This window comes from Fringilla coelebs (genome assembly GCF_963513975.1).
Source record: "Fringilla coelebs genome assembly, chromosome: 6".
Classification (NCBI taxonomy): domain Eukaryota; kingdom Metazoa; phylum Chordata; class Aves; order Passeriformes; family Fringillidae; genus Fringilla; species Fringilla coelebs.
Window position 1 is genome coordinate 55,420,611 of NC_140034.1, and position 12,002 is coordinate 55,432,612.

General features: G+C 39.1%; 1 protein-coding gene across 6 annotated transcripts in view; it reads left to right on the top strand.

Moving 5' to 3' along the window:
- GALNT18 (polypeptide N-acetylgalactosaminyltransferase 18) overlaps positions 1–12,002 on the top strand; it is a 223,764-nt gene that overhangs the window by 193,381 nt on the left and 18,381 nt on the right. For 5 of the 6 annotated variants that reach the window (XM_084207122.1, XM_084207123.1, XM_084207124.1 and 2 more), the window contains one exon: positions 11,608–11,772. The exons of the other annotated variant lie outside the window; for it this stretch is intronic. In XM_084207122.1, the coding sequence (XP_084063248.1) occupies positions 11,608–11,772 (165 nt within the window). The remainder of the gene's footprint in view (positions 1–11,607; positions 11,773–12,002) is intronic. 6 annotated transcript variants of the gene reach the window in all.

The following is a 12,002-nucleotide window of genomic DNA, read 5'->3' on the forward strand; positions in this document are numbered from 1 at the left end:
CTTTATGAGCTCCTGTCAGTCTATGGAGAGAGACCAACAGTAAAAAGTGAAACAAATCAGTTGAAGTGATAGGCTTTATTACTTGAAATACATTATCTACAGCTAAGGCATAATATTTTTACTTTTTGTAGGCTACTGTGATTAAGGATTTGCCTGGATTTTGATGCTGTCCATTTAAAATAGGATAAATTATTTTCTTCAGCTTAATGGGCTTAACGTGGCTTAAGAGGAAAAATACTCCTGAGTGTGCCCAGATGGGAGCAGAGTAACTTTCCTTTGTTCTCCATAAAAGGGAGACTGCAGCAAGCGGCAGCTCTCACCCCTGCCTGCTGAACAGCCACACCACAGGCCCCCATCAGCACAAACCCAAAGGGAAAGAAAGCCTTTGTTCTTTTACAAAAAGAGAAAATCTTAACTGTTGATGACAGAGATAATCAAGAAAAAATGGTAAATGTGCTCTTTGCTTTGGTGGTTATCAGTCATGCCTGCAACACCAGAATTCAAGCTGTCTCATCCATTAATACTCTGTTGTGAAGTTGGCTGTTAAGTCATGTGAGTCATTTAAAGAAAAGCACATCAGAGCACAGACATCAGATGTCTGAAATTTTATTCATATTATGACAAAGCATGCAGCTAAACCTGACAGAGATCTCATTTGTTATAGTTTATTAAAAATAATGTTACTGAGCATGAAACTAGGCTACATATAGTATTTGTCTTTTCTGTCAATGTAGGCATGTATGACATGATAACCTGAGGCAAATAGTGTCAGGTTTTACTCTGAAAACTGTCTCATTCTAACCTGGGAAAAGACTACAGAAGTACCCACTGAGCAGCTCAAGTGGTGGAACTTGATACAAAAAGTGCTGTTTGTCACTGAAAGTGCAGCACTGAATGTTCTGTGCGTGGAAATGCACAATGTACCTGCAAGTAATAAGCCTTTAAGATGGTGTTCCCAGATGGCAATATCTCAGCTGTAAGGCAATTCCTGAAACCAGGTGAGAGACAAAACACTGAAGAAGATTGTGTAATTGCTGTGCATCTGTGCTGAGTTTCTCTCACATTCTTGTGTTTGAACAAAGTGAAATTCTTTTTGTTTTGGTGTTTGAGGCCCTCTGGCGCACTGCAGAGGTTTTGTCCCTCCTCACTGTGTTGGAACACTGGTAGTGCTCCAGACCACTGATGCTTCTCATCCTGTGGGTCTCCACATGGGTTGTATTCCAACTTTCATAATATCCATAATAAGACCTTCAGAGTATAATTATTTCAGAGAGGTTAGGAGGTCAAGTGGGAGGTTAAAACTGCTGCCAAAGGAAACCCTTCTTACAGGACTAGGTGAAAACCTCAGAGCTTCACTTTTGTCAAAGTGTTCTGAACCACTGCAATGTTCTAAGTTATTATTTTAGTTTTAATTTGCATATTAATTTTGGCATTGCCATTGTAACTGAAGTCCCTAAGCAGGTTCTTTGGTTGCAGATAGCTTGACATATCAATTTGTCTTCTCAAAGGTGCTTGCATGAGGGTCACTTAATAAACTTAACTCTGGCTGATGAACTCTTGTGGTTGTATTGTTGTTTGGTGTTTGTCTGTGGGGGAAGAATATGTCCTTGCTAGTAGTTAAAAAAATAAACAGAAGAGAGGTTGCCACTAACCCACTTAGGGTAAAATGTGTTCACTTCCACGTAGAAGTTTTATTGTCATTATTTTATTTTCTTTAGCACAAAAAGTAACTACATTTTAGATAATATTTTTCTTGAATTTACATCTGTTGGTGTCAATGTAGTACCTCTGGAAAACTGACATCAAATGCAGACATGATTCTAAGAATGGGTGAGACTGGCTCATCTGATCTTAGAAACAGATTTGTGATTCCTTTCAGTGAAGCCAGGAGAAAGAATAGGCTTATGTGTTAAGATATACCTGTAGGGAGCTGGGGATTCTTCCAGAGTTGTACAGTAACCACCTTCCTTTGTTCCTGTCACAAAATGATGAAAAATTACAGCGCTTGTGTAACACAAGAGGAATTAAAGGACCTCTGTATCCACAGTCATTGCTCACTGCCATACAAAATTAAACACGACAGGGCTGGATTACAAAGCAAAACTAAATGAATCTACAAACTGAAAACCTCAAACAAACAAGCAAGAACCTCAAAATCCTTGAGATCAAGGTGCTTACTGTAGAGCATCTTAAGAGGGTGTGGCATTTGGTTGTAATTTGCCTTAATTTATCCCTTGTAGACAAAAAAAATCATGAAATTTAGTTTAGAAAACATAATAGTGGTAGAAATAACACATTTTTTTTTTAGAAAACTCTCAGAAGGTTATACCACTAGAAGAACCACTTTCTGAGGAGTGGTAAGCTACGTGATACATCCCTGGCACTGCATTTTTATTGTTATGCTTATTATTGCAGTTCTAGGCACTCCAATATTTACTCAGATGACTTTTATATCAAGTACTCTACAACCTCAGAATAAAACCTACACCCTTGACTTGAAGAGCTAAAGCCTACAAACAGAGTATTAGAAAAAGGAGAGAGGAGAAGGGAATGCTAGGACACACTGACAGCATTCTTGGATTAATCAGAAAAATTTAAATTACTGTTTTATTTTTTTATTTTTGAACATTTGGGAAATTCTGTGGAATGGGCAGAGAACAGTGAAGGCTGGCAATTAGGAGCTGGATCATAAGCTAGTAATATTCGCTTGGCTGATAAGTAACATGAGAAGGGTTCAGAAGGGCTTTGAAAATGAAGACAAGCAAGTTTAAGCAGTGTGGAAAACAGAACAAGAGGAAAGATATTGCCTTTCAGAAAGGCAGCCTGAAAACTGAAATGCAGAAGCATTCAGGAGGGATTTGAAGTGGGCATGAATCTTGAGATCAGTGAGGAAACCAGCAAGGGTCAACTTTAAGTGGAACAGTTGTATTTTATTGCAGGAAAAATAGGCTGTATGGCAAGATTTGATGATTGGGAAGAGGTTCAAGGTGAAGATGTGCATTATATAAACACACAATTATCTGAACATGACTGTGCCCATTCTAATCTGGAGGTTTAGCTATGAAAAGGTTAAAAACCCTGCTTTTAAAGTTATTGATGCTGAGCTACCAAATGCTTATACACAGATGGCAGTGAACTAGCTCAGATTTTAATTTGCCTGGAAGTCAGCTCTGCTTTAAAGGATGGACCAGTGCTTCAGCATATGGAAACAAAGGCTGTTTGTTGCCTGGTGACTAAGCGTTGAAGGAAAAGAAAACAGGGTAAGAAATACAAGGGGTTCTTTAGGAATCCACTAAGAAAACTGCGAAGGTTACAGAGAGATTAGTGGGAAAGGGTGAAGGAAACTGCAGATAGGTCCCAGTCACAGGAGCCATATGACAGCATGTTTTTAAAAAAGCAGGATACAGATGCCAGAATGGTTCTGGATTTTTTGCTGCCTTCTTTTTTTATTTTTCTCTTGTGGTAGAGATGTAGAGTTCTTGTGCAGAGAAAAGAGCAAAACCCAGAGAAACATTAGGAACCAAATCAAGTAAATTTTAATTTATCCAGGTCCTGTTAATTCTGTACATACCAGAATTAGGAGAACTATGGCAGTAAATACTTAGAGCATATATAAAACCCATGATTGACAGCTTTATTAAATTTAAAAAGTGGGGCCTAAGTAATAGGATTTTTGTTTACTTTTTTAAAATAAAACCAAAGCAGAATACCAAAGTAGGCAATAGCAGAATTAGGTATTCCACTGCAATATGAGTTCATGAATTTAAATTAAAAAGAAAAGATCTGGCATTTAGTACATGTCTATTTTCTATCAAAATGTTAACATATTTGTGTTTTTAAGCAAGTGTTTCTAGCACCACACTATATTATTTAAAGTTTCTGAGCATCTTGATTTTATTACTATCAAATATTGTTGCTCAGAGTTCAGGTCTTAATTAGTGCATTGACATGAAGAAGAGCAAGTAGGTCAGATAATCAGTATGCTGGTGCCTTAATTCAGTAAATACAAATCTGAACACTGAAGTGAAATAGTGAATCTCACTTTAATACCAGTAAAATCTAAGTTAAGGTGTTGCTATGCTTGGTATACCATAATGGTTTTAAAGTTGAATTATCAGGCTGAAAAGCTGCCTCCAAAATCAGTGTTAATCTTCTGAGGGTTGACCTGTGGCTTAGGGGAACTTTCTGTAATTCTCAGTGTTCTCATATATTTCCTTCCTCAGCAGTGTTTTAGGGCAGCACAAGACACAGAGATGCTGTTGCTACAGGACAGCACAGCCTCTCTCCTCTGTCACTTCCTACATGAATAGTAAATGGGAAAACACTTGATTTTTATCTTAGTGATGTATATGTTTGTGTTGTTCAGAATGAACTTGGAACTGTTGGGCATTTTCTAATCAGGGTTGGAAAGCTCTTTCTTTCTGATGTATTTATGCAGCAAGAAATGCCAGAATAGGAATCAGGAGCAATACAAACAACCAAGTAAAGGCAATGGGAGCTAAGTCTGGATTTACTGGAATCCACCAGACTGCTCCTTAGCTGGAGTTACAGTCAAGTATGAATCTGCTATGAGACTTTGGACCTCGTATGTTAATATATTAATCCTGACAATAAATGACTTCATGGATTCATTCGGAAAAAAATATGGTTCAAAGATGGAATAAAGCAGTGGTGAATCAGGCTTCTTATCCCTCAGTTATTATGCCAAAGGCAAAGAAGCAAATAAATACTGCTGGTGGTGAGCATTAAGTTTGCTCATTATAAATGCAGAGACATGTACCAGTCTCCAGCGTGATTTCATCTGGGAACATTGCCATAAGGATTACAAATGGCTTTCAGCCTGAAAATTGGTATGTATCGCTCTAAACTTAGAGTGGGGAGTTGGCAATTTATCCTTCAGATAATCATCTTGGGTTAAGTTGAACATCTAAGTGTAATTTTTTGCTACATGATAAACCAGCTCCTATGAATAATTTACTGTAAATGGCAACCCACTTCAGCTCTGAAGTCTTTATGAAGTCTGGTGGCTTTTCAAAGTTTAATAACAAACTTGGAGCCACAAATACTATCGCACTCAGAGTCAGTGGAATTTCAGTGTTATTTGCACTGGGAATCACAATTTGATCTTTTAGGGCAAACTTCTCAAGGACAGAAGTTCTACATGACATTACTGAAAAGGCCAAAGCTGTGCATTTGTGTCCAAGTAAGCAGAGCTCATTTACCCTCCCCTGTACTCTACAGCATCATGGGGGGTTGTGCACATTTTATCTTGTGTAGGTGTTAGAAATATTTTCACTGGGCAAAAAAATATTGGTTGAATTACCTTGGGTTTAATTTCTCCTGTGGCAGATTTAGGTGTGTTCTGCCCTGTGCCACTGCAACACAGCACACAAAATGTGAGTGTTGCACCAAAATTATCCTTCCAGCCCTACAGGAAACCTGCCAAGGCAGTCAAGATGGTGATTTTCAGAAAGAGCAGCAGCACCTTTCAGTTTGGCAGGCCCTGACTGAGTGGCTGCTCTGTACCAGTGAGGTCTGTCCCAGGCTTTTGGTCCTGCTCATTCTGGCCAGACTGCACCAGAGCAGAAGTCCAGGAGGAAATTCTGTGGATTGTGCTTAGCATCATCCCCCTGTGTAAAACAGAAGCAACCAAAACTTGTCATATATCTTTAGTATCAGCAAAGTATTCTACATGCATGTGCTAGGTTCCATACACATTATCTCAGCTCTAACCCTTCTAACCATCACTAACTCTTATTTTCTGATTTTGAGCCTTGCTCAGCTCTGCTTTGTGCTGTGCTCCCTCCATGCCCCCTGGCACCTGTGCTTTTCAGGGCTTTTTTGGGAGCACTAGCTGAGCAGAGGATGAACTCTTTGGCAGTGAGAGGGCTGTGCAAGTGATATTTCAAGATTACAGCTGAAAGCAGAATTTGTCTTGGAGGAGATGGGTGGAAAAGAAGGACCAAAAGACCCTTTGTTCTGAATGTAACAATTGATATTTAGGGGAGACTGTGACTCCAAACAGAAACTCTCCATTTTCTCTTCGCTGCTGATTTGCTACATGAGATTGCATCAGGAGAGAGGGGACTCCTGGCATTCCCCAAAAATCTGCAAGGGTGTGGCTTGGTGCAATGACAAATAAAGGGTGAAGCTGCTTCTCCTTACTTCTGCAGTTGGTCTTTGTAGCAGTACTGAATACAGCTCTTGTTTTTATTGCAATATTTTAAGCTTTCTTGATAGTGCAGCAAACTCATAGAAAATGTTAAGCTTAGAATAGTAAATAGAAAAAAAATAACGTTGAACAAACTAGTTCACCTGAAATGCACATGTGGAGAACATTTAAAACACCTGATTTTCTCTAATGGTTCCTAGTCATTATGATGATTTCCTGAGAATCCTGTGCAGCTCTCAACTACCACTCATCATGTTCTCATGAATCCTTTAGCTATCCTTTAGATATCTTGTTTCAGGACAAATAAATGTTTTTCTCAAGAAAAAAAGATAAATTGTTTAACAAAATTAAGTATGCCTTGACTAAACCTCATACTTTCACCTCATATGAGGATTTGGGGAACCATTTTATTAGTTTTACTTATGTGATACCAGTCTCAGTTTGCTTGTCTTAATGTGAACAGACAGAGAGATTATTGGGTCGAGCAAATGGAAATTAAGCAATGGCTTTAGATAGGACACTTGTAGTAAAATAAATTCAAGAAAGCTACAGACTAATTGTTCCTTCCTTTGGAAGGTGCCAGTTTAGAGATAAAAGGGTATTTGCAAGCCAAGTTTCTCAGCAGATATTAAAAATCCTGGAAACAATTTACAAGAAATCCCCACATTTTACAGTGTGGGGGAAGATTATTTATGAAGAGTTTAGTTATGAGGCTGGTCTTTGAGAACACAAAAGAGACTGGAACAGAAGCCTTGTGGCACACACCTCTGTCATGCTTTGAAGGCAACCAATGTGCTTCTCTTCAGACCCAGGTAGGAAACCTCTGTTACTTTATTCATTTGCTTGCTGCAAACCTTTATATTGATAACCCAGGGTTTTGTTTTGAAGAATTTCTTTCCCATCACTTTATTCTGCTGTGAGTCCCAGGCTTCCAGGGAATGTTTCCTGTGGTCCCTGAATACAGCTGGACCTGAGAGGAAAGGAGGCAGCCCGTGGCAGCCTCCAGAGTCAGCCTGTCCCTGTGTGCATGGCACTCACCCACCTGGTAGGAGGGTGCTTGAAGGAGAGGTGGCAGTGCCACATTGACTCTGAGACTTTGTGGATAACAAATCCTTCCCAGGTTTTTGCAGAGTTTCTCACTGACAGTAATGCTGAATCCTTGCAGCTTCACTTTTTGAGAAGGTAAGTGCCTTTTGTCAAACCTAAGTGATTTCCTGAACAGAAGTGCTCCCTGCCAGGTGCCCAGAAGACATAGTTGTACATCAGTGCTGCTGTAGTGAAAAAACAAGATGGTAAAATGCTGTGGGCTAGAACAGACTAATGAAATGTAAGGAGGCTTTTTTTGTTACAGACAAAGGGAGTTGTTACCTGGTGCTTTGGTACCAATATTCAAGCAGGATCCTTCCTATGGAAATTCAGTAGCTCCTCTGGGAGTATGTGTTTGATGAGGATGTGAAAATGTGTGCTTGTTGTGCTAAGGAACTTGGAATGAATGTTGTAAATCAGCATACAACAAGTGTCTTGATTTCAGTGGATGGAAGTAAATTTTTGTCTAAGGTTTAGTCCCTTGAACAAGCACTGCTGTGACATTTGCTGTTATAGCTCAAATGAAAAGTCCAAGTTTTAAGGAAAATTTTCAAAGTTACCCCAACAATTTAGCAGTTCATATTTAGTGTTTAGTCATTTGGACTTCTAGGGCAGTACTGGAGTAGTTATTCAACAAATCACTGCCCTGAATTACTGCAGAATTTCTGTCCTGTTGTGTTGGTTGATAGCAATGTTTTCAATATTGTAGAACAAATGTGCCAGTGAAATGCATTTCACCTGTATCTTTTCAAGTGTTTTAAACAAGAGTGCCTCAATTGTCCATTTTGTGCTGAAGTGCACTGCAAAATAGCTTGTGTGCTTGTTGATGTTTCTTAAAAGCATCCTCCTAAAGATGGAGGATGTATTTAACAGCTTGTTTAAATGACAAGTGCAAGCTGTGTGTATACAGGTACAGGATTTTAAAGCATGAGCATGGTTTTAATCTGTATGGCCATATTTTACCTGAAGGTCAAGTTAAAATAGGTTCAAAAAAAGGCTTAGTGTGCATAGCTAGCATGTACATTTTGAGAGGGTAATTCAGTTCATGTAACTCAGGTAATCTCCAACAGCCTGCTCCAGACAACTAATTTGTATACCATCCTTAAACAAAAAACCCCAAACAAAACAAATCCCAAAAAAACCCCACCCCCCAAAAAACAAACAAAAATGCAAAACAAAACAAAACAAAACAAAAAAAACCTTTTAAACGTATTTTGGAAAATGTAAGTAAGCAAATAGAAACAGGAAGGTTTTGTATGAAAGCAATTAAAGTATTTTGAATATATGGAATTGTTTAAAGGGAGGCTTTACCATGGTTTCATGTTTAGTAGCTTTAGGTTTCAGATTAGAAAAGTAATCAGTAATAGTTAATTCTCTTTTACCAAATGGATCTCCCTTCATCCCAACAGAGTTATTATTGTGTTCTCTCCATGCAGGGACTGTTTAAGTTTCAGGGTGTGGGGGAGGAACCAGGGGCTGTTGGTAGGTTTTAAGAAAAGTTTTCTAGCCAAGTGCAACAAAAACCAGTACCTTCCTGATGGCTAGCATGCTGCTCAAATTGAATTTTTAGAGGTTGCGTGGTTTTGATTTGATTACTCCAGTAGAAAACACAGCACTCAAGCTGCAAGGTTGTGCAATGTTTTAAATTCTGAAGTGAAATAAGAAATGGATTTGTATTGTATAAGAGACTAAAATATTTGTAATGATACACAGAACAGTTAAATATTGTCCACATTACTGGATAAGCAAGGCCACATCTTGGAAGAGCCTTGCTGGACAGGCTACCACCCTACCACATTCTGTTTTAGTTTGAGCTAATGCCACTTACCAAGCTGAAAGGTGCCTTTCCCAACACTAGGTGAGGATTCAGGATTTCTCACTTCTTTTTCTAACTGGCCCACAATGAAAAACTGAGTTATATTAGCAGGGAGACTCTCTTAATTAGCAACCTGCTAATTAAATCTGTGTTTGATTGTTCTGCTTCTGTACAGTTTTGCCAACAAGCAGAATTGAGTAGTTCCACCAGCCAGAGCCATTGTTCTGCTTGTGCCCATAAAGAGGCTCAGGGTGAGCCATTGCTGCACTGACACCAGAAGAAGCTGGCAGAGCTGTAGTATGAACTGGGTTTGCTCTGGATCTCCAGAAGGTGAAATGATTACCTGCAGCCTTTGCTGCAAAAGGCTGAGGTGTGTGAGCTGATAAAAGCAGCTCAGCCACGAGGGTTTGCAGGCACACTGCTTTCTTTGTGCACGCCTTAAACCATAGAATGAACTTTTCAGAGTTACAGCCACACCCGCTCATTTGTTTCCAGTGACTGATACGTATCATTACGAAAAAAAAATGCAACCCCCCCCCTTTGTGTTCTTGTATCATGTTTTCTGTAGTGACAACATGCTGGAATGAAATATCCCTTCCTATTAGTTAAAAATTTAAATAACCAACAATTTCCCTTTATGTTTTCTAGTAGTAATTTCAGGTAAGAGGTAAACGAGCTGCAACAAAAAGTTAATCTGTAGGGTGTTCTAACAATCCCCTTTTAAGAATCATCTTGATCTTATAGCCTTGCTAGGTCACTACCTCCGTTTCTCCAAAAATAATTGTCTAAATAGATCATATACATGTCTAAAATAGTTGCTCTAGGCCTGTCTAGAAAGTGCATTCTAGAATCCATACTGGAAATGTGCTCTGCCAGTTCCTTTTATTACCCTGCTCTCCTCCTGTAGGGCATGACTGAACTATTCAGCTTCTCTCTGTTCAACCTCTTAAAACTTTCACTCACCTCACTTCAGCCAGCTCAGGCTTGTTATTGTTTCTGTGGGGTGAAAACAATGAAACTTCATTAAGGGGGCAAAACCTTGGATTAGACTAAGCCATTAATGGCAATTTAATTAACTTTAATGCAGCTCTGGCAGGTTACATCTGCCCTGGCAGTGTTACAGGAGGGTAAACTGGGGTCACAGAGTTGCCCAAAACACCACCATTTGTTGTGATTATATTCAATCCCTGCATTGACTACTTCCAGCATCCAGTTTATTTAATTTATTTATTTATTTATTTATTTGTTACATGAAGCTCAAAAATCTTTCGTCAGACCTGGCTTGTTCTGCTTTTCTGCTTTCTCTCCTATTTTACCAGAGTTTTCAAAAACGAGAACACTCACACATAAAACAATTTACAACACCAACAATGAACAAATACCAGGAAAACCTGGGCTCCAAAAAGATTCCTAAATATACCTAGCATAATTTCCAGTTTCCCTTTTGTTACAGACAAATAGAATAGCTACAGTAAATGACAGGGGCGTTAATTTGGTGCTTCTGTCCACTCTTGTCTGTTGTGACTCTGCCACCACTGAGTTATCAAAGACTTAACACCTACAGCATGATGTTTCCATTTCATCTATCTCATGGTCCTTCCAAGAAAAAGGTCTGATTTTAGCAAAATAAATTCTATTTGTGATTAGCAGTCAGGCAATCCTGGCATAGTCCTGTGTTACCTTCCTTGACTTAAATGTAACTGCCAATCTGAAAGAGGACATATCCTCTCCATCCTTACCCTTTTTCTTTCTTTTAGAGAAACCTTCCACATATCTTTGTAGTCAAACAGAGTAGAAAGAATTTTTATAACATTATAAACTCATGTATTTGGTCCCAGGTGTAATCCCTGAGGCCTTTGAGGGCCCTTCTTTGCTAGAAATACAGAGCAGCCAGTGTCTGTTCCTTTTCCTTGTTTCTTGCATCTTTGTGTATTGACATATAAAAACTAAAATGAGAACAAATGCCTTGAAATGTGGCCATTCTGTTCTCTCTCCTGCCTATGTCTGTCACCAGTTACTAATAACTCTGTTTTTTCTATATGGTAGCTTCTTCAAGTGTGGGTTTTTTGCATTTGTTTGCAGAAAACCTTAATTTATCTTTCTGTCTGTCCTATAAAAGACTGAGATGCTCTGAACTCCTGTGCTGCTGTTCTCTTTTACCTCTCCCGTGAGGTGTTATCCTCAGATGAAATAGTCTTATCAGAGCTGATGGCCGTATTCAAGCCAATCCCAGGGTGTCTGTCTTCTTTGAAGACCCTCAGTATGACCACAGAAAACAGAAGTAAAAACTCACGATGAGACAATAATCAATTGTATTTGCATATTTCCTCTTAAATACTTAACCAGTATTTAAGCAATTAACTCTTAATTAGACCAACTTTTAAAATGTTGTGTTGCTTCCTGCATGAAAGGAGATAATTTAAAGCCACTCAGGGGTCGGCCTACTGCTCTTCAGCATATTTATCTTTGCTTTTGGGTGAAAGTGCCGCTTCTGTGTAGAGGCCACAAATCCTGTTTGTGCTTCCTGTTGCAGAATGTTTATTACACAAGCAGTCAGCAGCTCCACGTGGGTGTTCTGAGCCCCACCATCGACGATGATGACAACAGATGCCTGGTGGATGTGAACAGCAGGCCCAGGCTCATTGAATGCAATTATGCCAAAGCCAAGAGAATGAAGCTTTACTGGCAATTTACTCAGGTAATTCTTACCCAGCAGCCATTTCAGAAAGTTTTAAAGCTCTGTTTCTGTGTTGAAGTGTGAGTAATCTGTTTATTAACAGAACAGAACCAGATTTATCCTCGCTTGCTTTGCTCAGAGCCTGGAAGCTCTGTGCAAGTTTAGTTTTGATCACAATGTCAGCTACCTCAGTAGGGGACAAAACTTGTATTATGTTTTCTGAGCTCACCATTAATAACTCGTTTCTAAGG